The sequence below is a fragment of the Mauremys mutica genome, chromosome 8 (assembly GCF_020497125.1).
Source record: "Mauremys mutica isolate MM-2020 ecotype Southern chromosome 8, ASM2049712v1, whole genome shotgun sequence".
Taxonomy (NCBI): Eukaryota; Metazoa; Chordata; order Testudines; family Geoemydidae; genus Mauremys; species Mauremys mutica.
The window spans coordinates 4,611,144-4,638,442 of record NC_059079.1 but is presented as its reverse complement, the minus strand read 5'-3'; the positions used below and the strand labels follow the sequence as shown (position 1 = coordinate 4,638,442).

The 27,299-nt window shown below is 45.9% G+C and overlaps 1 protein-coding gene across 1 annotated transcript in view; it reads left to right on the top strand.

Moving 5' to 3' along the window:
- The first annotated feature begins 340 nt into the window (after nt 1-340).
- The window catches only part of LOC123375572 (phosphatidylinositol 3-kinase regulatory subunit gamma), a 42,483-nt gene continuing 15,524 nt past the window's right edge, over nt 341-27,299 (top strand). Inside the window, exons 1-2 of the mRNA XM_045026573.1 lie at nt 341-666; nt 26,899-27,010. Of these exons, the coding sequence (XP_044882508.1) occupies nt 561-666; nt 26,899-27,010 (218 nt within the window). The 5' untranslated portion in view covers nt 341-560. The remainder of the gene's footprint in view (nt 667-26,898; nt 27,011-27,299) is intronic.

Below are 27,299 nucleotides of genomic sequence, written 5' to 3'. Positions count from 1 at the left end.
TGGCGACGGTTGGGATGGGCCCCTCAGAACCTCTTAAAATGAAACCTAGCGGGGCTGGGAGCCGGGCACTGCGCGAGGGACTGGGAACCGCCTGCTCTGCCCTGCGCGCGGGGCTGCGAGCCGGGCACGGAGCGCGGCACCGGGGGCTGCCCTGAGGGAGCGCTGGCCGAGCCCGGGCTGGGGGCAGAGGCGTGCGGAGCCCTCCGCTGCCCGCCTCAGCCAGCCGTGGGGGCGGGGACCCTCGGTTTGTCCTTAACCCCCCCCTGCCCCCCTCCCGGCGGCTTGTTATCTGGGAAACCGGCTGCCTCAGGAAAACCCATCGCGAGTCGGCAGCTGGGAGGCGACTCCTGCGTGGAGGTGTCCCGACGGCATCGCTGTCGCGATAGTCTATCGATCCAGAGACTGGCTCCTGCCCGGGGGCAGGGGGGCTCCTTTGCTCCCCCCGCCCCCTTTTTATTTTTGTAATTAAAATATTCTAGGGGGGGATATTGCAGGACTCTTACCCCCCCACCCCACCCCCCTTGATATTTATAAATCGCTCTCGAGAGTCGCCCGTGGCGATGTACAACACGGTGTGGGAGATGGACGGCGAGGACACGGACTGGCGGGAGGTGATGATGCCCTATTCCACCGAGCTCATCTTCTACATTGAGATGGACCCGCCAGGTAGGGGGAGCAAGCTGCCCTTTGCTCCGGCCAGCGGATTTATCCCCGTAGGGACCATCTTTCCCTACCCCTGGGCCCCTGCTTCTGCCTGTGAAATTCGGGGTGCGGCGAGGGGAGAGAACTGCAGCCCAGCTGGCTCGGACGTGCCTGGAAACTTTGCAACGACTCTGACCCATTGTCTGTGCGGCAGAGAGGGTTTCATGGCTTATTTTCGGGAAGCATCAAGAGCTAAATGCCCTTTAGAGCAGGGGTCCCCAACCAGGGACCGGTCATGCCTGCGGAGGGAGCGCTGGTCCCGCGGCTCGGGTAGACCTCCCGCAGGCACGCCTGCCGGCGGTCCAGCTAAGCCGCGCGACCGGGGAACCGGCCGCAGTAACGCCTGCGGGAGGTCCACCGGAGTCCCGGGAGCAGCGGACCTCCCAGAGGATTCCGGGGGCCCGGGGTCTTCGGCGGCGGGGGGCCCCCCGCTGCGGGCCTTCCGGGCACTTCGGCGGCGGGTCCCGGAACGGAAGGGGCCCCCCGCCGCCGAAGACCGGGCCGCCGCTTCTCCCCCCCCCCCCCCGCTGCTCCCACCCCCCCCCCCCCCCCCCGGCCCCGGCCGCCGCTTCTCCATCCCCCCCCCCCCCGCCCGCCGCTTCTCCATCCCCCCCCCCCCCGCCCGGCCCCGGCCGCCGCTTCTCCATCCCCCCCCCCCCCCCCGGCCCCGGCCGCCGCGTCCCCCCCCCCCCCCCCGCCCGGCCCCGGCCGCCGCTTCTCCATCCCCCCCCCCCCCCCCGCCCGGCCCCGGCCGCCGCGTCCCCCTCCCCCCCCCCCCCCCCCGGCCCCGGCCGCCGCTTCTCCATTCCCCCCCCCCCCGCCCGGCCCCGGCCGCCGCTTCACCCCCCCCCCCCCCGGCTTCTCCATCCCCCCCCCGCCCGGCCCCGCCCCCCGGCTTCTCCCCCCCGCCCGGCCCCGGCTTCGCCCCCCCCCGCCCGGCCCCGGCCGCCGCTTCTCCCCCCCCCCCCCGGCTTCTCCATCCCCCCCCGCCTGGCCCCGGCCGCCGCTTCTCGGCCCCGGCCCCGGCCCCGGCTTCGGCTTCTCCCCGGCCCCGGCCTCGGCCTCTTACCGAGCGCGTCGCCGGTAGGGCCTGAACTCCGTCCCGCTCAGAGCCGCGTGGTGAGGGGGCGGGGCTGGGAGCTCCACGCCGAGCGGAGGCAGCTGCCCCGCCCCCTCCCCACGGTTCTCGGGGCGGGGCTCAGGGGCTCGGCTGGAGTCTCGGCGCTTGATGCGCCGAGGCTCCCGGAGAGGGGCGGAGGCGGGAGCCTCCGCTCTTCTCTTGGGGGCCCCTGCGGAGCCCGGGGCAAATTGCCCCCTTTGCCCCCCCCTCTGGGCGGCCCTGCGGCTCGGGTAGGCCTCCCGCAGGTCCACTGGGTCGGTTCGCGGCCCGGTTTGTAAGAGGCCGCGGACCGGGGGTTGGGGACCCCTGCTTTAGAGGGTAGTAGAAAACCGCGGGAGGGAGGGGAGAGACCGTTCCCCCTTTTTCCTCTCCATGTTCCCTTTCGTTCGTTGTTGAAGGTGATGAATTTGCTGATCAGTTCCCATGCAATGGTTCTTTTTGGTATCTTTACCTGCGTGTCTTTTGTGGAGCCTGTAATCCTTTCACATTCTCTAGGTTTCTTTTGTTTTAAATATTTTAATTAAATGTCAGTTTAATAGTTTCCAGGATCTGGCAGATTTTATTCTCTCTAATCCTAGACCTGCACTGATTATTTTTTTTAAATGCAATTTCTGGGAGAAAACTCCTTGCTACTTTAGTCATGTTTAATAAGGGTATTGTACGGAAGGTTTAAATGCAACTTTTTCTAGAAATGGTGTCTCCAAAGTGTATTGTCCCAAGTTTGCCTGGGGTAGAGGGCTTTTCTTTTGTGTCTGTTAGGGAGGAGTGAGTGGGAAGTGTGGGGGAGAGGGCTGATAAATCAGAGGAGGAAAGTTGGTTACATTTTTTCATTAAACTTACTAGAATTCATAATTTGATTACAGAATGAATGCTTTTTATAGCTGTATGAGAGCAGCCTTAATAATCAGGGGGACTTCATGCCTCTATTTTTGTTTTGCTCAGGATGTAAATGTCAAGGTCTGTGGTATGCAGAATAAATGGGCAGAGGAGACTTCCTTTATTGTATAAAAGCATATGTGCACGCGCATATTGTTGGAGAGGGCTAAAACAGAATTTTGGAAGAGTCTGTACTCAAAGTATATACTTGCATGTGACTTTATAATATAGTCTGTTACAGTAGAATGGACTGTTCTGTTTCTTTAGATATGTGGCTAATTAGATGATTTAAAGTATTTCTTAATATTTTGGCCTTAGCCATCTTCTCATGTAATTTTGATATTTTATCCAAAATAGATTTGATAGATTTTTTTTATTTAGAGAGTGCTGACCACCACGCATTTAAATTCTTGCATAGTTGACATATTCCTAAATGTCACTCTTGAAAGTTTAACAAAGTTCAGTGAAATCTGCTTCAGTTTACCTCTCAGTTGTTCCTTCATTACTAGATAGGAAATCATAATTTCAGTAAATATATCCCAATGTCTCATGTTAACAGCTAATGCATGCCCATCTGTAATAAAAAGGAACTTAGATGACCCCAAATCTTTTAGTGTTGGTATTACATTTTCAGATGGCCCTTGGAACAGCTCAGTGTGTGGCGGCTGCTAGCATATGAAAGTAAAATGTTAATTTCTGAAGTATGTAGGCCTATCTAGCTGAATTGGTCAGAAAATAGCTTTTTAATAGCCACTCCATAAATATTGCTGTGCAACCGAGCTATGAAACCTGTGCAGAGTAGGGGTGTGTGGGTGTGTGTTTTAAAGCAGTGCTTCTGTAGTTAAGGTTGTCAGTATTTCTGTTCATGAAGCTTTATTTTCAGGGGTTCTAACTCTTTTTATGTACATTTTTAATTCTGGGGTGAAATTTAAGTATTAAGGACTCAATACTGTAAGGCGCTGAGAACCTCTTGGAAGGTTACACTCAGCATCTTAGAGGACCAACTCTTATTGTCCACCTAAGAATATGTAAGATGGCTTATGTGGGTATGTATAAAATTTGTAGCTAAGAGTTCAGGGAGGGGGAAGATGATGTTGGTTCAAGGGGTTTTCTTTATCCACAGTATGATACAATTCATTTAAGGGGCTGGAATTTTTCATTTTCCAGGAGTGGTTGTTTAAATCCCCTTGTTAAATTATGTAATCTAGACATTTTGGGCCAAAGTGACTGGAATTGCCCTCATTTACACTAGAACTGAATTTGACTCATTTCCAATAAAAAGTTGATGATGCTTTTTAGTGCAAAATTTGAGTCTGCCCAGAAAAAAAAAAACCCCATATTTGTGAGTAGTTGAGATACTGTTTGAATAGCCTACAGACTAACAAGATACATGGGAAATCATAAAGCCTCTAAAAGGAGGTGATAAGTCTATTGGCTCTCCTCATGCAGTTCTGGAAACAATGTTGGCCTTCACACCCTAGACTAGAATATTGACACTTATTGACAGTAGGCCCCCAGTGGCTTCAGTCTAGGAGCAGACTCTTGGTTACAGTCTAGTGTCTCTAGTTCAGATACAAATAAAGGCAAGGAGAGTCTAATGTGCAGTGTCACCTTTAACCTCAAACTCAGGCAATTTCACATACTTATTGCAGGGGCCTCGTTAGGTTTGTATGTATGCAGTTGCCTGTATATAGATGTATATGGCACATTAGGTAGACCTAAATTCCTCAGGGCAGAGACCTGGTTTTCTATCTTCTAAATATGCTAAGTGTCAAGGCTCAAATAAGTCACAAAGAAAAAAGCTGCTCCTGCTCCTGTTGAAAACCATGGAACTTTATTTGTTGATTTTTTTTCAATGGAAGCAGCATCAGGATTATAAGCATATGCTAACTTGTTTAAATTTTTGTCCTTTATTACCTAAACACTGGAGTGGGATGGTCTGTTTTTACATAGATTATGGTAAATTCAGTCCATAGTTCTAATACATCCTCTTTAAAACATGTTTTAAAATAATTATATAGAGCTAGCATTGTAATTAAAGTTGTAGCAGGAAAGTGACTTCTACTTTCTTACAACACTTTTCCCTCTCCTTGCTTTTTCTTGGCATGATAATGTGTAGTAAAATGGATTACTGGCATAATGTGGCTCTAGTATTTGTATGTGGTTTGTGACTCTGTGAATTGTATTAGGTGGAAGACCAGAACATCTTCAGTGGTTGTGAAGACAAAACTAACCTTCAATTGCATGTAATAATGAAAACAAACAATCTGTAGTTCATGCACTACTAGTTTTTTCTAATCAGGATTAACATAGACAGATGCTTGCATCACAATATTCTAATATTAGAATAACTCTAATAAACAATGTTTGGATTAATCTGTAATTTAAGTTCTGATAACCGTAACTTGATCACAGTTCTGAGACTTAGCACCTGAAAAGACAGCGATTCTCACAAATATGTTACTGCATTTAACATAGCTGTATTTAACCACATAGTTGTCCAGGTTTGTAACAATGAACTACTCGCTGTAATGTAAAGGTTTTTTTAACAGGGGATCTTGGATTGATTTCAGAGATCATCTGAGTGCAACTTGGAACTGTAGAACATTAAATCTTGATTACCTGCTTAGGTGCCCCATCACTTCTAGTTAATAGGACTTAGAACTACTTCCACACCCACCCACCCCCTTTTGGTTTTTGTCCAGCATGTGTTGTCCTCATTTATTTTACCACCAATTTATCTGATCTGTAAAGTTCCGAGAGGAGAATTTATTCTGTCACAGTGCAATGAAAATCAATAAAAATATAATATTTGGCTATGAAATATAGATGTTGGCAGAGATCCTTGGTTTATTTACAAATTAGATATTAGTCAGCTTCTTTTGTGTGCATTAGAAACAAAACTACAAAACCACAAGTTTAAAGAAGTTTTGCTGATGTGCAACGGGATCTATCTGCTGATCTGGCTTATAATAGTAACTCATTCTCCTAATGCAATGTTAAAGGGATGCTTAAAGGCTGGTAGGCCCAAATTTGACTAACTCTTCTCCCCCCCCCCATTTTCTTTTTGCGTGTCTGTTTGCAAAGTCCGTAACACTACAAGCTTGTCTACACATACAGCACTGCAGTGGCGCAGCTGCACCAAAGCAGCTGTAGTGCTTAGTGAAGACGCTACCTACACCAACAGAAGAAGTCTGAGAGGTGGTAGCTATGTCAATGGGAGACGCCCTCCTGTCAACATAGCGCTGTCTACACCAGGAGTTTGATTGGTATAACTGCATTGCTCGGGTTTGGAAAATCAACACCCCTGAGTGACATTAGTTAAGTCTGTGTAGACCAAGCCTACATTTTAAAAAATCAGTGGTTTAAAAAGGCTCAACAAACTGTACAATAATAAGCAGTATGCTCACATAATGAAGAGGACAGATAATCCAGAAGGAACATATATTTGAGTTTTGACTAGTCTTAGGATGACAGTGCCCTTTTAAGTGGTGGTTGCAATTAATCTAAAAAATATTCGCTTTCTGACCGCTTAACATATGTACACTGAAAACTGTAGACCTGTTCTGCTCCTTTTGAGGTCAAGGGCAAAATTCCCTCTGATTTTGAATTAGTGCAGTGTCAGACTCTACATGTAGTAGATACAATTTAGAATTACAATTGAAGGTGGCTCCTCAAACTTGGTTGGTGTTCATTGGCAGCCAGATGCTGGTGAACAGGACCGGCTTTAGGAACTGCGGGGCCCGATTAAAGACCCGGCGGCGGTCCGGGACTTCAGCAGCGGAGGGTCCTTCACTCGCTCCGGGTCTCCTGTGGCACTGAAGGACTCCCTGCTGCCGAAATGCCGCCAAAGACCCGGAGTGAGTGAAGGACACCCCCCACCCCCCCGCCACCGAAGTGCTGCCGAAGACCCGGACCACTGCTGGGTGAGTAAAAAATATTAAGAAATTAAAAAGGTGGTGCAGGGCCCAAATCAGGGGAATCGGCCTAAAGCCGGCCCTGCTGGTGAATGACATGGCAGAAGAATCTAGATAAAATTTGTTTTGTGGTTACCAGGGATAGGACAGATACAGGTTGTTAATAAATTCTCAGTACTCTACTATTCTTAATTTTCTTATATCTAAGTTGATTCAGACATTTTTTTATTATTATTGGATCAGTTCTGCTCTTACACACTTGCAAAAGTGAATTAAAACCATTGACTTCATTTCACTTCTATATGTGTGGAATAAATCCCCTGAAGAACAGATTCTTATTTTATTTATTTATTTTATTGGATCAAAATAATTTGTGTATGTTTAAAATTGCAGAGAAAAGAAACTTAAAACAAACAGGACTTTGTTTTTCTTCCTCTGTAGAGAAAGTAGAGCTTGCACAAATCACTTCTTTGGCATGGCACACAGAGTGAATAGGGTTCAATAGATGACTTGTATATTTAACAACTTTTTATGAAATAAGAGACTTGGATTCAAGCTATTTAGCTTTAAACTTTTTTGGGGGGGGGAGTTGTGAGATGTCTGGGGTCTTCGTTATACCTAGACTTCTTCCACCAGTTTTGACTTAATGACTGCTATAATGAGTTCCTTGCCTTTTTAAAATCGTTGCATGACTGACTCTTGCATTCCACTTCTTCTTAGTTCTCATTTTTGATGGCCCTAAATATTAGGGAATGTCACTCTTCATCTGTCAGTGAAGTGCATTAATTCAGACTTATTTTGCAGGCTAGGAGAAGTATCCTTATTGCTACAAAATTAGATTACACTTTGTTCTGGAGCACAGTGCTCGAAAAATGTGAGACTCCTGCAAGCCGGGGGTTGGTATAAAATGTGGAGAAATGCCCTAATGAGGAGCCTTGCCCCCCACCTGTCTGTCTATCTGGGTGTGGGGTTTGTTTTATTTGTTCTTGAATGCGATCCCTGGAACCTGTCTGCGAGGCTTCATCTTGTGTATCACCCTCTGACTAGTAAGTGCCCAACTACCTGCTACCTTTTCTGCTTCAAAGGAACCTTCTCTTGGAGTCTCTTTTGCTGCTGAACATAGTTATCCCAAGCACTAGCTGTAGAGTCAGAGTCTTGTCAGTTTCATTGTTTCCCACAAGGTCCTGAATAGGAGTAGTGAAATTGGCCAGTTTTGTTAATTTAACTTTGTGCCTACAGCTTGCAGATGCTGAGCAACAACAGAGACATTGGCTGCAGACTCATGAAGAAAACCTACTAAATGCAAACCAGTGTTGTCTTATCTTTGCAACCATAAGACACAGTGACTCTTTTTTCAAAAATAAGCTTAAATTCTTCAGAAATAGACTCTGTATAATGGACCACTCTTCACTTCTTGGGTGAGTGGGATTTTTTTTAAGCTGTGACGTTTTAAGCCGGGGTAGTCCTTCTCCCCCAGTCCAAATTTCTTGGCCAAGGTATGGTCAAGGCCCAGACTCCAGAGAAACATTTTTCACACTGCAATAACAATTATGATGATAATAAGTAGGAAATAGGATTTTGCAGTCTGTTCAAAAGAATCTGGTGGTCTGGATTTGGCCTGTGGTCTGCCTATTGTCTACCCTTGTTTTAAGCTATAAAGTTAAAATATAGGCTATGTGTAAGATAAATTATGTTGTGCTTCCATACCTACTAGGTCTTGCATAAGCTCTTGTTGACCAGCTGCTATTTGGTGTTTTAAGGAATTTCAGTTTCATGAGCATTTCTCTCTGGATGATCTTGGATACCTGCTTTATTTTGTTAAGATTTATTAATGCTAGATGAAGTATTGAACTTCTGACAATGCACATAATGAATCTGCATGATTGAAAAACACCATTTTCCTGTTTTTAAAAACAATTGTGCGACAAGATGTGGAATTCTTTTTCTCTTCCTTAACTAACTTCTATATATCTGAGGTGCGATTCAGTTTTTAAATATTTGTGAACCCTTAAAACTGAAATATGATTTCCCTTTCTGTAAAATATTAGAAATTAAAAGGGTACTGAAATTTATACGTTCCTCACCATGAAATCTTTCAGAGACAAAGATAAAAATATTGAAGTGTTGCAGAATTAAAACACTTCAGTGAACTAGAATTGCAAGTAGGAAGAAATCTGATGTGATGGTGTAGTAACTTGACTGACCAGAATTCCTATGCTCAAGTCGCATTTTCTTTCTCCTAATCAGTAATATCCTGAGGCAAACTCTCATTGAAGACAACAGAAATCTTGTCTACATAAGGACCTCGATCTTCAGCCTATAGTGATGCATGTGTCTATGTGCAACACTTCCATTACTTTTTTATTTTATTGTTAAACAGACCAACAGAGTCTGTGAAATAGGTGTTTAACACTGCTCAGGTTGCAGCTGGTGAATGCATTATTCTTGCTGTTAATGTATATTGGTTGTAATAGTTAGGCATTCGTTTTAGAAATGTTTATTGGCACCCATTACTAAAGCAGCAGGGTGCCTTACATCATCTCATGTTGATTGTTTCAGTGAGTCATTTCTCTTTGTTTCTTCCTTTAGCGTTGTTGGACAGGGGCATGAATAATAACTTCATTGGTATTTCTCTGTATGCATTACTGTTTGAGGTTTAGGTTTTTCCTGATATAAAAAGTGTAGAAGACAAGCTGGATGTGGGTGCTATGTTGAAGCAGGTTGTTATTAAAGGAGGCCAGAATTTCACCAAAAGGTATATATCCATTTGATTATTTGAGAAGTACCTGCTCATCAATTTTATAAATACTACTTATATCTTTCTTTGAAGAGCAGATTTTATAATCTGTCTGAAAAGTCATTTATACAATATTTTCATAGGTGGCATTGAATCTTTTGGCTGCTTTTTATCTTCTATCTAATGGGCTCATCATCAAAATATCTAGATGCCAAATTAAGATTTGCACCATTGCTATGTAACCAAGGACCATCTTATGATATATGCTGCATTTTCAATGGCTCGTTCTTGGGCTGGTTTGGGGGAGGGAATGGGGGAGTCATCTCTTCTAAAGCCTTAATCTTGATATACTTTACTATCATTCCCAAAAAGCAATGGGGAAGTGTGTGTGGTTTTGGGATGGGGGGCTAATCTTAAGAATAATGCATTGGAATATATTAACATCTAGCAAAAGTGCAGAAGAAGAAATAACTTTACTGTGTCTGAGAAGTCAAAATGCCAACTGAAATTTTCAGCACATATAAAATGTGTCTAGTTCAAAGAAAGCAGAGCACAATTAGTGCCCGTGCTACACTTCTTCTGTATCTAGCAACCGAGGTTGCATTTCTTCTGAACCAGCAGCTGTGGCCAATTAGTGTTCTTCAGACTCTTTTTGGCATATCAACTTATCCCTAGGAGCAATTCTCCATCCCCAGCTTCAACAGAGTGGAGCTCAAATCAGTGAGGTGAGCTCTTCAGGCCTTCTTATCCTGTTCAGTTGTTTATCATATAGCCTTACCAATAGACCAGCAATGGAGGAATGAGACAGGAATGGAACCCCATATGGAATAAGCCGTTTGCTGCTGTCATGGGAGGAGATATAATAAAATCTGTTGCAGAGCAACACACATTAGAGTGAGGAGAACATGCCTAGGAAGAGTCACAGTAGTACCAGGAGAATGGACTCAAAGACAATAGATATTCAACTTGAGTCACCAGATGGAGTTAGCTGAACTTGTTCCTTTTGGTCCTAAGAGAAAATACAGACCCTTTGTATTGCCATCACTATCAAAGGCCAGCACTCTAAAAATAGAAACTTTATCTCCTTCACATGGAACCCCATTCTTGTCCTGGGTGGTTCTCAGACTTCATGCTTCCCTTAAATTCCAGACTTGTTCACCCAGGGCTAGCTTTTCATCTTGATCTAAACAGACTAGTATCAAAAGTTTTGAATAGTGTTAGTGTCTCTTGACCTGTATTTTGTTCTATGTAAATTCAGAAGATGCCAAGAGTGTTTACTGCATTTGAGGGATATTTATCTAATGGTATGAAAATAGGGATGTTTGACTGTCTAATGGAAGATTGAAAAGCCTCTCTTTCTTGCAGGAAAGTTACAAAAAGCTTTGCTTCAGGTACCCTCTGGATTTCAAGAGGTAGGATTCAGAGTCAACCAGTCGGTTCTCACCTGTGACAGGGTTCCAGTGGGTGACGTCCATGGTCAGTAGTCCCTCCTCGGAGTTAATGCCTGGTGTGTGCGGTTACTACACTTTTTGACCCTCTAGGGAAAGTAGTCTTCTTTCCCCACCATCCTCCTTGTCCACTGAAAGTGACTTTCTTGGTGGGTGTCTACAGCTAGGAGAATGAACAAAATAGTTACTTTGGCCTACATACTCACTTCTTTCCTCCTCACAGGGAAATTTTAATTCCTAAAATTGCACTTAATACACACACACACACACACACACACACACACACACACACACACACACACACACACACACACACCTATACGCCCTAGCTTTGGTCCAGAAATGTCAGTTGGGTCAAGAAAGCCATGATAATAATTATATGACCCAAGGACTTGCGGTCATCTGAGGTTTTGTGACTTAAGAGGGATGTAAGAAGTATTGTGGCATCTGCCTATTTAGCAAGGTAGATCAGGAGTTGTATTTTTGGAATCCTTATCCTTTTTGGTGACTAACTTGTAAACTTTTCTGCATTGTGTATCCACCATCCTGGAACAATCCTCCTGATGTGAAGTTGGTTAGTGCAGAGAAAGTTAATAATCGCTGCACTAACAGTTCGAGCTAATTAAGCGTACCTTGTAGAAAATTAACTTTCCTTGGATGTTCTGCAAATCTATAGAAGAATACATTGTCATAAATTTGCTTGGCAGAATTAGATTTTTTTTAAATATATTGCGTCTATATAAATCCATGGTATGCCCACATCTTGAATATTGCATGCCAATGTGATTGCCCCATCTCAAAAAAGGTGAACTGGAAAAGGTACAGAAAAGGGCAACAAAAAATGAGTAGGGGTATGGAACAGCTTGCATATGCAGAGAGATTAATAAGACTAGATGACAGAACGAGGAGTAATGGTCTCAAGTTGCAGTGGGGAGATTTAGGTTGAATGTTAGGAAAAACTTTTTCACTAGGAGGGTGGTGAAGCACTGGAATGGGTTACCTAGGGAGGTGGTGGAATCGCCCTCCTTAGAGGTTTTTACATTCAGGCTTGACAAACCCCATGGCTGGAATGATTTAGTTGGGGATTGGTCCTGCTTTGACAGGGGGTTGGACTAGATGACTTCCTGAGGTCCCTTCCAACTCTGATATTCTATGAAATTACCAAATTAAATTAATAGGCAGAAGTTTTAAACACAATGCACAGTCAGCCTGTGGAACTCTTTGCCAGCAGATGATGTGAAGGCTTTAACAGGGTTTAAATAAAGAACTAGAGAAGTTCATGGAGGATAGGTCCATCAATGGCTATTAGCCAGGGTGGGCAGGGATGCAAAACCATGTTCTGAAATGTCCCTACACTCCATTTGCCAGAAGCTAGGAATAGGTGACGGGATGGATCACTTGATAATTACCTGTTCTCTTTATTCCCTCTGAATCACCTGGCATTGGCCACTGTCGAAAGACAGGATACTATCCTAGGTCTGATCCAGTATGGCCATTCTTATGTTCCTATGTTCTTAACTTTGATAGATAATTATAGATTTTTATTTTAGAACACTTTTGTGTTTATCAATTAAAATGTTCAGTTGTGGGAAATTGGAGAGTCGGGGAGTCAGACTGTAATTACTGAATGGCAGATGTTGAGTTTCAAAAAGTTAAAGCCTTGTAATTGTTAAAACATAAATTGTCAACATATACAAAGTACACCTCTGACCCAATATAACACAAATGTGGATTATAATGCGGTAAAGCAGTGCTCCGGCAGGGCGGGGCTGCTCACTCTGGTGGATCAAAGCAAGTTCAATATAACACGGTAAGATTGTTTTGGCTCCCGAGGACAGCATTATATCGAGGTAGAGGTGTAAGTAGCCTTAAATTAAGCTCTAAGTTCTCAAACAGGCAAATAGTCAAAATTTACAGAGAGCATTTTTCTTATCTGTGAAAATATTTATCAGTTTTTGTATGTGCAATGCAATCGACATTTACCAATTATCTAATCCTTCCAAGTCTGGTAATAAGGTAATGTAGTTTTATATCTGCTGTTTTACTTGGTCTCAGCAGATATGAAACAGATTGTTGAAGTGCTAATAAGAATGCTGCTTGGGGGGGGGGGGAAGTTGCCCTATTCAATCTAATTAATCATTTTAGCTTTATAACCTAGATGCAAGCAATTAACATATTACTTTCCTTACATATTTTATAAGTCAACACGTTCATTCTTTGTAGCTTTGCTAGAGTTAGTGGAATTACTGCATCGGTAAATTTGGTCTGTTGTAATGAACTGACTGTGTACAGTATGTGTATCCCTGATCTCTCTAGGATGGAATCAGAATAGTTTATGTACAGTGGCACTATATTGCGGAGGAAGATTCTCTTAGTAAAATGGTATGCTAAAGGCCTGTACTTTGGAAATGTATTTAAATCTTCCTGCTTCAAATGTGAAGTTTCAAGTGGCTGTGATGTTCTATAGGGAGACAATCATGATGCCTTTGTGCCACCCAGGACAACTTTGCTCTGCACTATCCTCCCACCTGGCCTTCAATGGAGGTAGAAAGGGGCATGGCTGCAGCACTGCAGCCATATCCTTAGCTGATATCCCTGAGGCTGCTCTAAACTCCTGCTGCAGGAATTATGTGCAGCTCCTTGATCCTCAGCTGAGTGAATTGGGGGATAGCTGAAAATCTAGCCCTCCAGCTTCAGTTGCATTTATACCAGTGTAAATGAAAGAAGAATGAGGACTTTCTTTCTTTTGCATAGTAAACACCTTTAGCGCTTTGCCAATGAACATATGAAAACAATTTTCACAATTTGCTCACCCAAGGGGTTTAAGTGGGGTGGAGGAAACTTTACCCTGGTTTAATGATGACAGTCATATTACGGTTGTTAACTTTGAAAATTGAATGCTGTGGTGATGGACATAGCATAAGAATCTGAACATATCTAACAAAAAAACTTTGTTGTGAAGCAGTTTGACTTGTTATACACAACATGCCTGACAAACCCACAAAAGCAAGAAAACAAAAAGTTGAGCCACCCTCCATAATTTTTGTTCCTCTGCCCACTATACATCTTAACTCTAGTCTGACTTTTACTGTTCTGCATTCACACCTTTACCATGTTGTTTTTTCTCCCAATAGTAGTAGTTGTGAATGCTTGGCCTAGAAGTTGGCTGTGTTGGAAGAGAGTAATTTGGTAAAAGGTTTCATGGAAGACTGGCATCTCTAGATGGGCAAAGTTAAGGTTGTGGTGCATGGTCTGTGGTATCTATGGTAAAGTGGATGGAGAAGTAGAGGGTATCTACTATTGAATGGCTTACCTACACGTTACCTTGCTTTTGGGGAGCTGTATTTTGGTGTGGGAGGTTAACATCCCTGCTTCACAATGAAGTCTTGCGTATACACTTCCTAATACTGAATTGGGGATGGGGACTTGGCATGGGGTTGGATAGAATCTGTGTTGGATAGAATCACAGTGGCTGACAGAATATTTTCTGTCAATAGCTGTGCATGAAGCCTTGTGTCAGCAGGTGCACAAGAACCCTTCTGTTACAGGTTACACATTTCTAACAAAAGTTAGGTTTCCTCCTTTTTGCCCCACAGTCTTTCTCGGTTGATAACATAGCACATAAGCTTTAAATTATGCCATGAATAACTGCTAAAAATTACCCTAAACACAACTTTGAATAAAGAAACAATTTGTTGCACCAGAGCTACTCAAGATACACTTCTCTATCAAGTTTTGTGTAGATTGGTACATGAAAAATGTAGGCCTGCCAAAGAAAAATTTCATTGAGACGTATTAAAAGTAATGAAAACAAAGCAAGCAAAAACTATATAGAATATTCAGATGGCATAAAATAACCTGGTGTGGAATTTCACACCACCCTCATCTACTTTTAGAGAGGAATTTGTCCTGTTATAAGCCCACTTGAAAATATAATTCTAACTATAAAGTAGCTAGGTGCTTCCACAATAATGGCACTACCTTATACAACATTGCATTATGACTCCCAGAATATTAACCTAGAACTCAGCTAGGGATCCATTGATCTGTTGTGATCCACTTGCCCTAAAATGTATTGGGTGAGGTGTGGTGGCTGGGAGGTAGCAGCATTCATATTTGGGGGTTACCAAAAAAAAAGGGATCGTTTAAAAACAAAAACCCTCAGATGACTTCACAAAAGTGCTGTGGCCCACAATTGACTCCAGCCTACTGATTGGGAGCCATGATTTTGCAAGTTAGGGTATGTTTACTCTACGGGATTACTCCGAATTTACAGAATTCGATTTTTGGGCAACTGATTGTATAAAGTCGAGTGCATGCGGCCACACTAAGCATATTAATTCAGCAGTGTGCGTCCATGTACCAAGGCTAGCGTCGACTTCCGGAGCGTTGCACTGTGGGTAGCTATCCCATAGCTATCCTGTAGTTCCCGCAGTCTCCCCCACCCATTGGAATTCTGGGTTGAGATCCCAATGCCTGATGGGGCAAAACACATTGTCGCTGGTGGTTCTGGGTACAGCCTCACCCCCCCCTCCGTGAAAGCAACGGCAGACAACCGTTTCATGCCTTTTTCCTGGATGAACTGTGCAGATGCCATACCACAGCAAGCATGGAGCCCGCTCAACTCAAGACAGCAGTCATGAACATTGTAAACACCTCGCGCATTATCGTGCAGTTTATGCTGAACCAGGATCTGAAAAACCAGGCGAGGAGGAGGCGGCTATGGCAGCGCGGTGACAAGAGTGATGAGGACATGGACACAGAATTCTCTCAATCTGCGGGCCCCGGCGCTTTGAAGATCATGCTATTAATGGGACAGGTTCTAGCCGTGGAACGCCGATTTTTGGGCCCGGAAAACAAGCACAGACTGGTGGGAGCTCATAGTGTTGCAGGTGTGGGACAATTCCCAGTGGCTGTGAAACTTTTGCATGCGTAAGGGCACTTTCATGGAACTTTGACTTGCTTTCCCCTGCCCTGAAGTGCCAGAATACCAAGATGAGAGCAGCCCTCACAGTTGAGAAGCGAGTGGCAATAGCCCTGTGGAAGCGTGCAACTTCAGACAGCTACCGGTCAGTCGGGAATCAATTTTGGAGTGGGCAAATCTGCAGTGGGATTTGCTGTGATGCAAGTAGCCAAAGCAATCACTGAGCTGCTGCTACCAAAGGTAGTGACTCTGAGAAATGTGCAGGTCCTAGTGGATGGCTTTGTTGCAATGGGATTCCCTAACTGTGGTGGGGTGATAGATGGAACCCATATCCCTATCTCGGCACCGGAGCGCCAGAGCAGCCAGTACATAAACCACAAGGGGTACTTTTCAGTGGTGCTGCGAGCACTGGTGGATCACAAGGGACATAACATAAGAACGGCCGTACCGGGTCAGACCAAAGGTCCATCTAGTCCAGTATCTGTCTACTGACAGTGGCCAGTGCCAGGTGCCCCAGAGGGAGTGAACCTAACAGGCAATGCTCAAGTGATCTCTCTCCTGCCATCCATCTCCATCCTCTGACAAACAGCGGCTAGGGACACCATTCCTTACCCATCCTGGCTAATAGCCATTTATGGACTTAACCACCATGAATTTATCCAGTTCTCTTTTAAACACTGTTATAGTCCTAGCCTTCACAACCTCCTCAGGTAAGGAGTTCCACAAGTTGACTGTGCGCTGCGTGAAGAAGAACTTCCTTTTATTTGTTTTAAACCTGCTGCCTATTAATTTCATTGATGTTTCACCAACATCAACGTGGGATGGCCGGGAAGAGTTCATGACGCTCGCGTCTTCAGGAACACTAATCTGTTTAAACAGCTGCAGCAAGGGATTTACTTCCCAGACCAGAAAATAACAGTTGGGGATGTTGAAATGCCTGTAGTTATCCTGGAGGACCCAGCCTACCCCTTGATGCCATGGCTCATGAAGCCATACACAGGCAGCCTGGACAGTAGTCAGGAGCTGTTCAACTACAGGCTGAGCAAGTGCAGAATGGTGGTAGAATGTGCATTTGGACGTTTAAAGGGTCGCTGGCACATGTTACTGACTCACTCAGACCTCAGCCAAACCAATATTCCCATTGTTATTGCTGCTTGCTGTGTTCTCCACCGTCTCTGTGAGAGTAAGGGGGAGACCTTTATGGTGGTGTGGGAGGCTGAGGCAAATCACCTGGCCGCTGATTACGCGCAGCCAGACACCAGGGCGATTAGAAGCAGGGGCAGCTCTAGGTATTTTGTCGCCCCAAGCACGGCAGGTAGGCTGCCTTCGGCGGCTTGCCTGTGGGAGGTCCCCGGTCCCGCGGATTCAGCGGCACACCTGCGGGAGGTCCGCCAAAGCCACGGGACCAGCAGACCCTCTGCAGGCATGCAACCGAAGGCAGCCTGCCTGCCACCCTCGCGGCGACCGGCAGAGCCCCCCCCCCCCCCGGTGGCTTGCCGCCCAAGGCATGCGCTTGGCATGCTGGTGCCTGGAGCCGCCCCTGATTAGAAGAGCACACCAGGAAGCACTGCGCATCAGAGAAGCTTTGAAAACCAGTTTCATGACTGGCCAGGCTACGGTGTGAAAGTTCTGTTTGTTTCTCCTTGATGAAAACCTGCCCCCTTGATTGACTCATTCCCTGTCAGCAACCCACCCTCCCCCTTCAATCACAGCTTGCTTTCTAAGGAAATAAAGTCACTATTGTTTAAAAATCATGTATTCTTTATTAATTATAAAAAGAGGGAGAGAACTGACAAGGTAGCCGGGTTGGGTGTGGGAGGAGGGAAGGAAAAGGCCACTTCAGAAGTTCAAAATAATGACATCCTTGTGCTTGGGCTGTCCACTGGGGTGGAGTGGGCAGGTGCACGGAGCCGCCGCCCCCCCCCCCCCCCCGTGTTCTAGCACATCTGGGTGAGGAGGCTATGGAACTTGGGCACGGGGGAGGACAGTTATACAGGGGCTGCAGCGGCACTCTGTGATCCTGCTGCTGTTCCTGAAGCTCCACCAGACTCTAGAGCATGTCAGTTTGATCATGCAGCAGCCCCAGCTTTGCATCCCGCCACCTCTCATCTCGAGTGTCTCTCCTCTCCTCACGTTCATCCCTCATGGCCTCATGTTCACTGGCAGCTTTCCTGTACTGGGATAGGGTGACCTTCCACTCATTCAGATGAGCTCTTTCATTTCGGGTCGCTTCCATGATTTCCAAGAACATTTCGTCTCGTGTCTGTTTTTTTGCCACCTTATCTGAGAGAGCCTTTGGGACAGGGGAGGGAGGCTTGAAAAATTTGCAGCTGTGAGCGGGAGGGGAAAAAGGGAGAGAAGTATTTTAAAAGATAAATTTTACAGAAAAATGCTTATACTCTTTCACGGTGAACAACACTATTCACATTACATATCACATGTGATTTCAGTACAAGGTCGCATTTTGCATCTTAATATTGAGTGCCTGCAGCTTTGGTGTTAGAGATCACAGACGCAGGTCCGGGCAACAGAATTTGGCTTGCATCGTGGCCATGGTAAGCCATTGTCTTTCGGCTTCTGCAGCCTTCATAAAAGCAGCGCCCTCCTTTCCCACATGCCAAGCAAAGCCCGTTGAATGCTGCGGTTTTCCTGTTAACGTGCAGCAGCAGAAAACAAACTAAACTCCTCCCCCCCCCATATCCAATTCTCTGGGATGATCGCTTTATTTCCCCACTCCCCCCCCCCCCCCCCCCCCCCGCATGGCTGGTATCAGGGAAGATCCCTGCTAGCCAAACGTGAAAAGTTCAGCACCAATGCCCCCCACCCCTACCCCCCCTTGGCTAACTGCAGGGAAGGATTTCTTTTCAGCCACAGGCAAACAGCCCAGTAGGAACGGCCACCTCTGTCCCCTTAATTAAATTCCCGTATTTCAACCAGGTTACTATAAACGATATTACTCTCCTGAGGATCACACAGCGAGATAGAGAACGGATGTTGCTTGAATGCCAGCAAACACCGGGACCATACTCTGCCAGGCTTTGTCATGCAATGATACCAGATTACTTGCTACTAGCATGGTGTGGTCAAGTGTCCTACCATGGAGGACGGAATAAGGCTGCAGTGCCCAGAAACCTTCTGCAAAGGCTTTTGGAGTACCTCCAGGAGAGCTTCATGGAGATGTCCCTGGAGGATTTCCACTCCATCCCCAGACACGTTAACAGACTTTTCTAGTAGCTGTACTGGCTGTGAATGCATCCCAAGTCCTCAGGGCAAATTAATCATTAAAAAATGCTTGCTTTTAAACAGTTTTATATTTACAAAGGTACACTCACCAGATGTCCCTTCCATGGCTTCATGGACTGGGATGCTGCCTTGGGAGGGTACTTTATTCAGGCTGGAAAGGATCCTGGCTGTTGGGGAGAATGGAGTGCTGTGTGCTCTCCGCAAGCTCGTCCTCCTCATCGTCATCTTCCCCGTCCGCAGAATCCTCAGCCATGGCTGAGATTACCCCCTCCTCGGAATCCACGGTTAGAGGTGGGGTAGTGGTGGCGGCCCCCCCTAGAATTGCATGCAGCTCAGCGTAGAAGCGGCATGTCTGCGGCTCTGACCCGGACCTTCCGTTTGCTGCTTTGGTTTTCTGGTAGGTTTGTCTGAGCACCTTTACTTTCACGTGGCACTGTAGTGAGTCCCTATTGTGGCCTCTCTCCATCATGCCTTTTGAGATTTTTTTCAAATGTTTTGGCATTTCGTCATTTGGAATGTAGTTCTGCTAGCACGGAATCCTCTCCCCATACAGCGATCAGATCCAGTACCTCCCGTACGGTCCATGCTGGAGCTCTTTTTCGATTCTCAGACTGCATGGTAACCTGTGCTGATCAGCTCTCCACGCTGGGCAAACAGGAAATGAAATTCAAAAGTTCGCAGGGCTTTTCCTGTCTACCGGACCAGTGCATCAGAGTTCAGATTGCTGTCTAAAGTGGTCACAATGGTGCACTGTGGGATAGCTCCCGGAGTCCAATACCGTCGAATTGCGGCCACACTAACCCTAATTCAAAATGGCAATGTCGATTTTCAGCACTACTCCCCTTGTCGGGGAGGAGTACAGAAATCGATTTTAAGAGCCCTTTATATCAAAGTAAAGGGCTTAGTTGTGTGCACAGGTGCAGGGTTAATTCAATTTAATGCTGCTAAATTCGACATAAACTCGTAGTGTAGACCAGGCCTTAGTCTTGCAGTTGAGTGCTTTTCTGTACTTCCCATTGTAAATCCTAGAAGAAAGGTTCAGTAATGCAGACGTTCTTAGTCTAATTGGCATCTGTCTCAGAAGCTTAAATTAAAGTTTAATTTACTGCAGACTTTTCTCTAACATGCTAATACTCAATTGATTCTCTGGCTGCAGTATGTGATAGAACTAGATGCCACTTGGTGATCTAGCATTATGAAAATCAACACATTTGCTTTTTCTTGGGGGAAGCCACTTTTATCACAGACCATAACTCCTGAATTAGTCCTGGCTAAAAAAGTCCACGTTTTGGTTCTTTAGATTTATAATTGTTGTTTTGTGGTGTGTGTGTGTTTTTGTTGTTGTTGTTTTAAATTAAAGAAAACTATCCTTTTAACATTTTTGCATGAAAAGGGCAATTAGCCTAAATGGATACTGGCTGTAACTTCAGTGAAGTATGTATATCACTAGTTATTTCAGGGATGAATATGGCCCATTGACTTGAAAGATTTAAATTCCCTTGTAAAGAGGGGGAGAATTAGGAAATGTTTAAAACTCAATAGTATTTGGCCAGCATGCTTAGTTCCTTGGGCTGGCTTCGAACAAGATTTGACTTAAAGGTTTCTATTTGTATTGCATTTTGAGTAACATCTAAAAAAATCCCTATGCATTCAAGAAAAAGCATCAGAACTAACTTTGCTGAAGTCTGATCTCTGTGCCTGCATTTCAGGAGAAGAAATTGTACTTCACTTCTGCAGAACAGCTCAGCCCAAACTACCTGCTGGAAATTGCACAGCTACATTCTGTGAGCTGACGTCATGCAACATACGATCCCAGTGCTTTGCTGCCATTGGCTGAAGTGCTGTCTCCATTCAGAAATTAGTTTTTTCCAACGGACTGATTTGGGATTGGGGTTGAGTTTAGAAAGCAGGTTGTGAAGGAGCTTAGGGTTGTTAACGAGCAAGCTTTAGCAAAACCATGCTAGTATAAAAAATGGCTCTTGCCTGTGCCTGAGTAAGAGCCTGAAGAAAAGCTTTGTGTGGCTCGAAAGCTTGTCTCTCACCAACAGAAGCTGGTCCAATAAAAGATATTGCCTTTCCCACCCTGCAATGCGTGCTAGGCAGTCACTGAAGTCTGGATCTAATCTCAGTAACTCACTGATGCAGGGGAAGAAATGTCTTGTTCAGTTGCAGCCTTGGATTTTGGAAATGAGGTGTTAGTTAAAGCTGTTCTAAAGAATTTGTATGTGTTTTGTTTCCCTGGTGCTAACCATTTTCATGCTTTAATAAGAGAAATAGGAACAAAGCACTGTCATTTGAGAGCCGACTGCTTTCATGTCTAAGAAAAAAATAGTTTGTGGCCCTGATTCTGATCTTACTGCAGCATAACTCAGTAGATTTAGTGGATTTACTCTTCTCTCTCACCAGTGTGAGATCAGATTTGTGCCCCAGGAATAGACTGGAAAGAGAGAGAGCTCCCTATTCAAGGAAGTTTTGTATTCTGCACACTCTACACTCCACAGTTTTCATTTCCTTTTTATCCTCACTTTATTGTAGGCTTTTAACTCAATGTTTTGTTTGTCAGGTGTAGTTTTATGAAACTAGACTTTAAGGTCCTTCACAAATTGGTATTGGAGGCTAAAGCCTTTTTTTTTTTTATTTACTTTCCACACACACAGATCTACCACAGAACTTCCTCTAGTTATACTGCTGTTAGTTGTCACCAGTATCCACCCACCGTTGTTTTAAGATCACTTATGTAATTCTGTAATTTATCACTGTACAAATGCCATAAAAGCATCAGCGTGTAGCTGCTTCACTACTCAATACATTTGGAGTAAAAGGCACTTGCTAAACCCATACATTAAAAGCCTCTATCCCATTGCTCATAGTTCTAGGTTGCAGAGCCTAAAATATTTTTACATTCAGCACTTTGTTCAGGTAGCTTCCAGTAGATTACAGTACTGTCAGGCTGAAAAAGTCAAACAAGAAATATTAAAGGATTTGGGCATTTAACCATATTACACAGTCTGGGTAAACTGATGGTGTGACTATTGAAATGAGTAGGGGTTGCAGGACCAGGCGCCAACTAACTTCAGTTGAATCCTTTGTGTGACTGAGTTGCAGGGTTAGGTCCCAGGTTCTCTTGAAACAAAACACCCAGTCCTGCAAACACTTATACAATAGAACTACCTGCTTCACCTCAATGAGATGACTCCTGAAAAAAGGCTACCTCACATGAGTAAGAGTTTAGTGTTCTGCCCAAAGTCTGTTGCCTATCCGTTTTTCCTGTGTTACATATTTCACTCAAATTTTGCTTACTGTAGAATAATATCACCAAGCAGGCAAGCTTGTGATACTAAGAACTGATGTTTATCTGTCAGAGGGAAGAAGGAGAATCCCAAATCATAGCAGGGAGACTAGTGCAACATCTGCACAGTTGTACAGAGCTCTTTTGCTCCCCTGGAGTGCAGGGCTCATGTCAGCTCTTCGTTAAAGATCCCAGTGCTCTAAAATACTGGTTCTCAACTTTTCCAGACGACTGTACCCCAAGTTTCACCTCACTTAAAAACTACTTGCTTACAAAATCAGACATAAAAATACACAAGTGTCACAGCACACTATTACTGAAAACTTGCTGACTTTCTCATTTTTATCATTTAATTATAAAATAAATCAGTTGGAATATAAATATTGTACTTATATTTCAGTGTGATACGTGAGCCTGTTTTTCACTTGAGCCTTGTCTGAAGCCTGAGCCTCAGGTGGCAGGGCTGAAGCATGTAACTTAACTTCATGGTGCCCCTGGCAGTTGCTGTGCTTGCCACCCCCTAATGCTGGCCCTGTATTTGCAATTCCCCTAAACCTATCCCATGATCCCCAGCTGGGAGCTACAACCTTCAGATTGAGAAACACTGAACTTCCAGGGAGTTGAGTACCCATCTAGACCTTTTTGTACCCCCAGGAGTACACGTACCCCTCGCTGAGAACCATTGCTCTGAACAGAATAAAACTGCAAAATAGCTCCATAGCGCGCAAACAAGCAACATACCTAGCAGCCTGCAAAGATTAGGACCTCATCCTGCAAACCGTCCATGTGCAGAGGATCACATTCTAAAGGGCTGTCTACATGAAGATTTAGTTTGTGACAAGCTGGGGTGTGAATCTACCCCACACTTACTTGCCACACACTAAATGTCTATCCCACTTTGAAACAGGACTAGATTAAAAGCACGCTAGCAAACTGTTAGTGCATGTCAGCAGGGTGCTTATGGACAAGTAGCGCATGGCAAGCTAGTACGAGGTAAATTCACATCCCAGCTTGCCACAAACTAAATGGTCTTTTAGAGGAACCCTAAGAAGAAGCCCTTTGTCATGCACAAACTTCCTCCCATGGCAGTTTTTTCCTCTTTGATGTAGCAGTACAGTATCAGTAACATCTGAAGTAATCAATGCTATGTAGAAAAACAATACACTTTCATGAAATTTTAACTGAGACACAGAAATGATACAAGTATCAGAGGGGTAGCCGTGTTAGTCTGGATCTGTAAAAGCAGCAATTCCAGTTAGCCCAATGGAATTGCACCCTCCTTATACAAGATCTGATATTGGTCCTCTAGACTCATGCACACCTGGACATTCCCAGCTGAACCACAAAAAGAATCTGTATGCTGCAGCTTTAATATTAGTACCACAGAATGAATGCTACTATCTGAATCAGGTGCTTCGTCAGTAACTCCAGAGTGTGAACGTCTGGGTCAAGGTTCAGGTTAGTTTAGATTGGCTTGGTTGAGTACTTGCTGGTTTGTCCAAGAACAGTGAAGCTACTGTGTGTTGGATCCTCAACATGAAATGGCATTTGAAACTGCAGTTGGAGCACAGTTGTTGTTTTTTTCCAATGTGGGAGGTGTGGTTCAGAGGGGAACAGATGAATGGCTCTAAGCAATGCATCTCTCAATGTCAAGTCACTCTGCACTTGAACTAGAGATGAAATTTTTTTGTTTCTAGTGATCATAATTGCATTCCTGCCTGACACCAGATTGCATGCACTTGCATTAAGAATTGCAGTCTTGCATTGCTATATTCAGTACTTTGTGAAGCACACCTTCTGGAGGCTGTGTAATCTAGGCCTGGGAGCATGTGGTGTGTCTACACTGTAACAATAAAACCACAACAGTGAGTCTCAGAGCCTGGGTCAACTGACTTGGTCTTGCGCTAAGGGGCTAAAAATAGCAGTGTAGATGTTCCTGCTCAGGCTTTGAGATCCAGCCCCCTCACCAGGTTTCAGAGTTCAAGCAGGAATGTCTATACTGCTATTTTTAGCTCTGTACCAGGAGCCTGAGTCAGTTGACTAGGGTTCTGAGACTTGCTGCCATGGGTATGGTGTCCCTGTGTGCTGCAATGTAGATGTATCATGGAGAGTTGTGCTCCCTTGTGATATGGCCTCTACCCCTTGCAGTTCAAAGGGGAAGCTTGACAATTTAGGGCTAGACTGTGACTAGCCCAGCACCTGTTCACTCCCTTATTCCGCTCCTCATTCCCTATTGTATACCTAAGCATGGGGCAATGGTTGCAGTCCTTGTGTTGCTAGTGAGGAGTGAAGTCTAGCTGAGATCCAGACTAGTACCCTCCTCTTTTCTTTCACCAGTCAGCAAAGTTGATCTGTCATAGGAGGGGGAGGGCACATTTACTCTTCAAAAGCTATGGCAATGGCCACAGTTCCTCTGAGAACTAGCTGTTACACAGCTGTACCCTCCCCCCCCACACACACACTTCCTAAGTTGTGACCTAAGCCACAGTCAAGCCCTCAGTATTTTGCTTGGGGCGGTGAACAGTTAAATTATCCTAGTTATTGTGATTGTTGTCTTGACTCCTCTTACCAAGAACTGCCACTTCCTGTGAATTTCCCACTTGTTCCATTTAGAGACTGGATAGTTATTTTAGAGCCCAGCTCACTTCTTTTTGGCATATGGTGAACCAGTATAATGGGCTTTAATAATTATGAATTCCATACATTTTGGAGAAAAAACACATCCATACTCAAGCTGCCTGTTCTCTCCCATTAGCCATTGATGGGTTTCTGTAACACAGGGGTCGGCAACCTTTCAGAAGCAGTGTGCCGAGTCTTCATTTATTCACGCTAATTTATGGTTTTGGGTGCCGGTCATACATTTTAATGTTTTTTAGAAGGTCTCTCTCTATAAGTCTATACATTATATAACTAAACTAGTGTTGTATTGTAAAATAAACAAGGTTTTCAAAATGTTTAAGAAGCTTCATTTAAAATGAAATTAAAATGTTGATCTTACGCTGCCGGCCCGCTCAGCCCACTGCTAGTCTGGGGTTCTGTTCACCTAGGCCGGCAGCGGGCTGAGCGAGGCCTGTGGCCGGGACCCCGGCTGGCAAGGGTCCGTCAGCCTGAACCCAAGACCAGCAGCAGGCTGTGCGGGGCCGGGACCCAGAGGGCTGGAGGCTGGGTATGTGGGTGTCAGAGCAGAGGGGGGCCTGGGTATGGGTGGGGGTGCCGGTGTCAGGGCTAGGGTTGCGGGGGGGATGAAGAAGTCAAGCAGAGGGCTGGGTGTGTATGAGGGAGGTACAGGGCTCAGGGCAGGGACCTGAGGGGTGTGCAGGGCTCAGGGCAGAGGGCGTGGGGGGGGGGAGGTCAGGGCTCAGGGGAGAGGGCTGGGTGACTGCCCCCCTAAGAACTCCCAACCCCGCTGCTCCTTGTCCCCTGACTACCCCATCCTGGGACCCCTGCCCCCAACTGCCCCCCAGGACCCCACCCCCTATCTAAGCCTCCCTGTTCCTTGTCCTCGGACTGGACCCTATCCCCTTCCTGTCCCCTGACTGCCCCGACCCTTATCCACACCCCAGTCCCCAGCCAGAGCGCCGGGACTCCCATGCCTATCCAACCACTTCCCGCCCCGACAGGACCCCAAGAACTCCCGACCCATCCAACCCCCCCGACTTCCTGCCTGCGCCAACCCCTCTCCACACCCCTGCCTCATGACAGCCCCCCCCGAACTCCCAACTCATACAACCCCCCCAGCTCCTTGTCCCCTGACCACCCCCTCCAGAGACCCCCCACCCTAACTGCCCCCCCCAGGACCCACCTTGCTCTCGGTCCCCTGACTGCCCTGACCCCTATCCACCTCCTGCCCCCTCACAAACCCCAGGACTCCCATGCCCCATCCAACCCCCTCTGCTCCCTGACTGCCCCCTCCAGAGACCCCCGCCCCTAACCCCCCCTGGGACCCCACCTCCCCATCCAACCCACCCTGCTCCCTGTCCCCTGACTGCCCCCACCCCTTATCCAACACCCCCAGCCCTGGGCCCTTTACCTTGAGGCTCCAGGCACAGCCAGACACGCCTCCCCGCGGGAGAGCACAGCCCCCGCCCTCAGAGCGCTGCGTGCGGCGGCAGCATAGCTCCAGTTGAACAGGGAGCATGTCTGCCTCCCCGCAGAGCCAAACGCTGCCCCGCAGGAGCGCGCAGCCCCAACCCCCAGAGTGCTGCACGCGGCGGCAGGGCTCCAGAGGAGGGCCGGCAGCTTGCTGTACTTGGCCGGCACTCCGGCCCCGGAGCGCAGACCCTGTGGCTTGCCGTGCCGGGAGAGTGGGGCCATTTGCCCACCCCGTGCGCATGGCTATGCTTCTGCTCCCGCGGGGGCAGCAGAGGGCAGAGGAGAGCGGGCGAGGCTGGGCAGGATTTTTAATGGCATGCTGGAGTCCGGACAGGCTCCAGCGTGCCATTAAATATTGGCTCGCGTGCCGTCTTTGGCACGTGTGCCATAGGTTGCTGACCCCTGCTATAACATTTCCTTTGCCTTGCCTTATGTATGTTTCACTTCTGGCTTTTGTTAACTAAAATACCTTGACTGTTAACTTCTTGAATGTTTAGTGATATAAGCCAGAAAGTTAAATGGAAAAAAAATCTGTGTTTTTGTTTTTCAGCTCTTCCTCCAAAGCCCCCAAAACCGATGACTCCGGGCAACACAAATGGAATAAAGGACAATTCCAGTTTCTCCTTGCAGGATGCAGAGTGGTACTGGGGGGATATTTCAAGGTAAAGAATGTTTACTGCTGGACTAGAATGAGCCTGTTTAAGCTGTGCTCCTTTTGAGCCTGTATATGCTCAGACAACATTTCACTTCAGGAACTGCATTCAGGCCCAGATTTTGCAGAGCACTTGAAGTGTGTGTTTAAGTATTATGCTGAATTGGGAACTGAGTGTGTGTAATGTGTTCTGCTCTGGTTATTGTTCTACAACAGTAGTTCACAATCTTGTGGCCACAATTGTTTTCTTGTATTAATCATTCTTTCTACAAAATCTTAAGATTAAAAAAAAGCCTTTC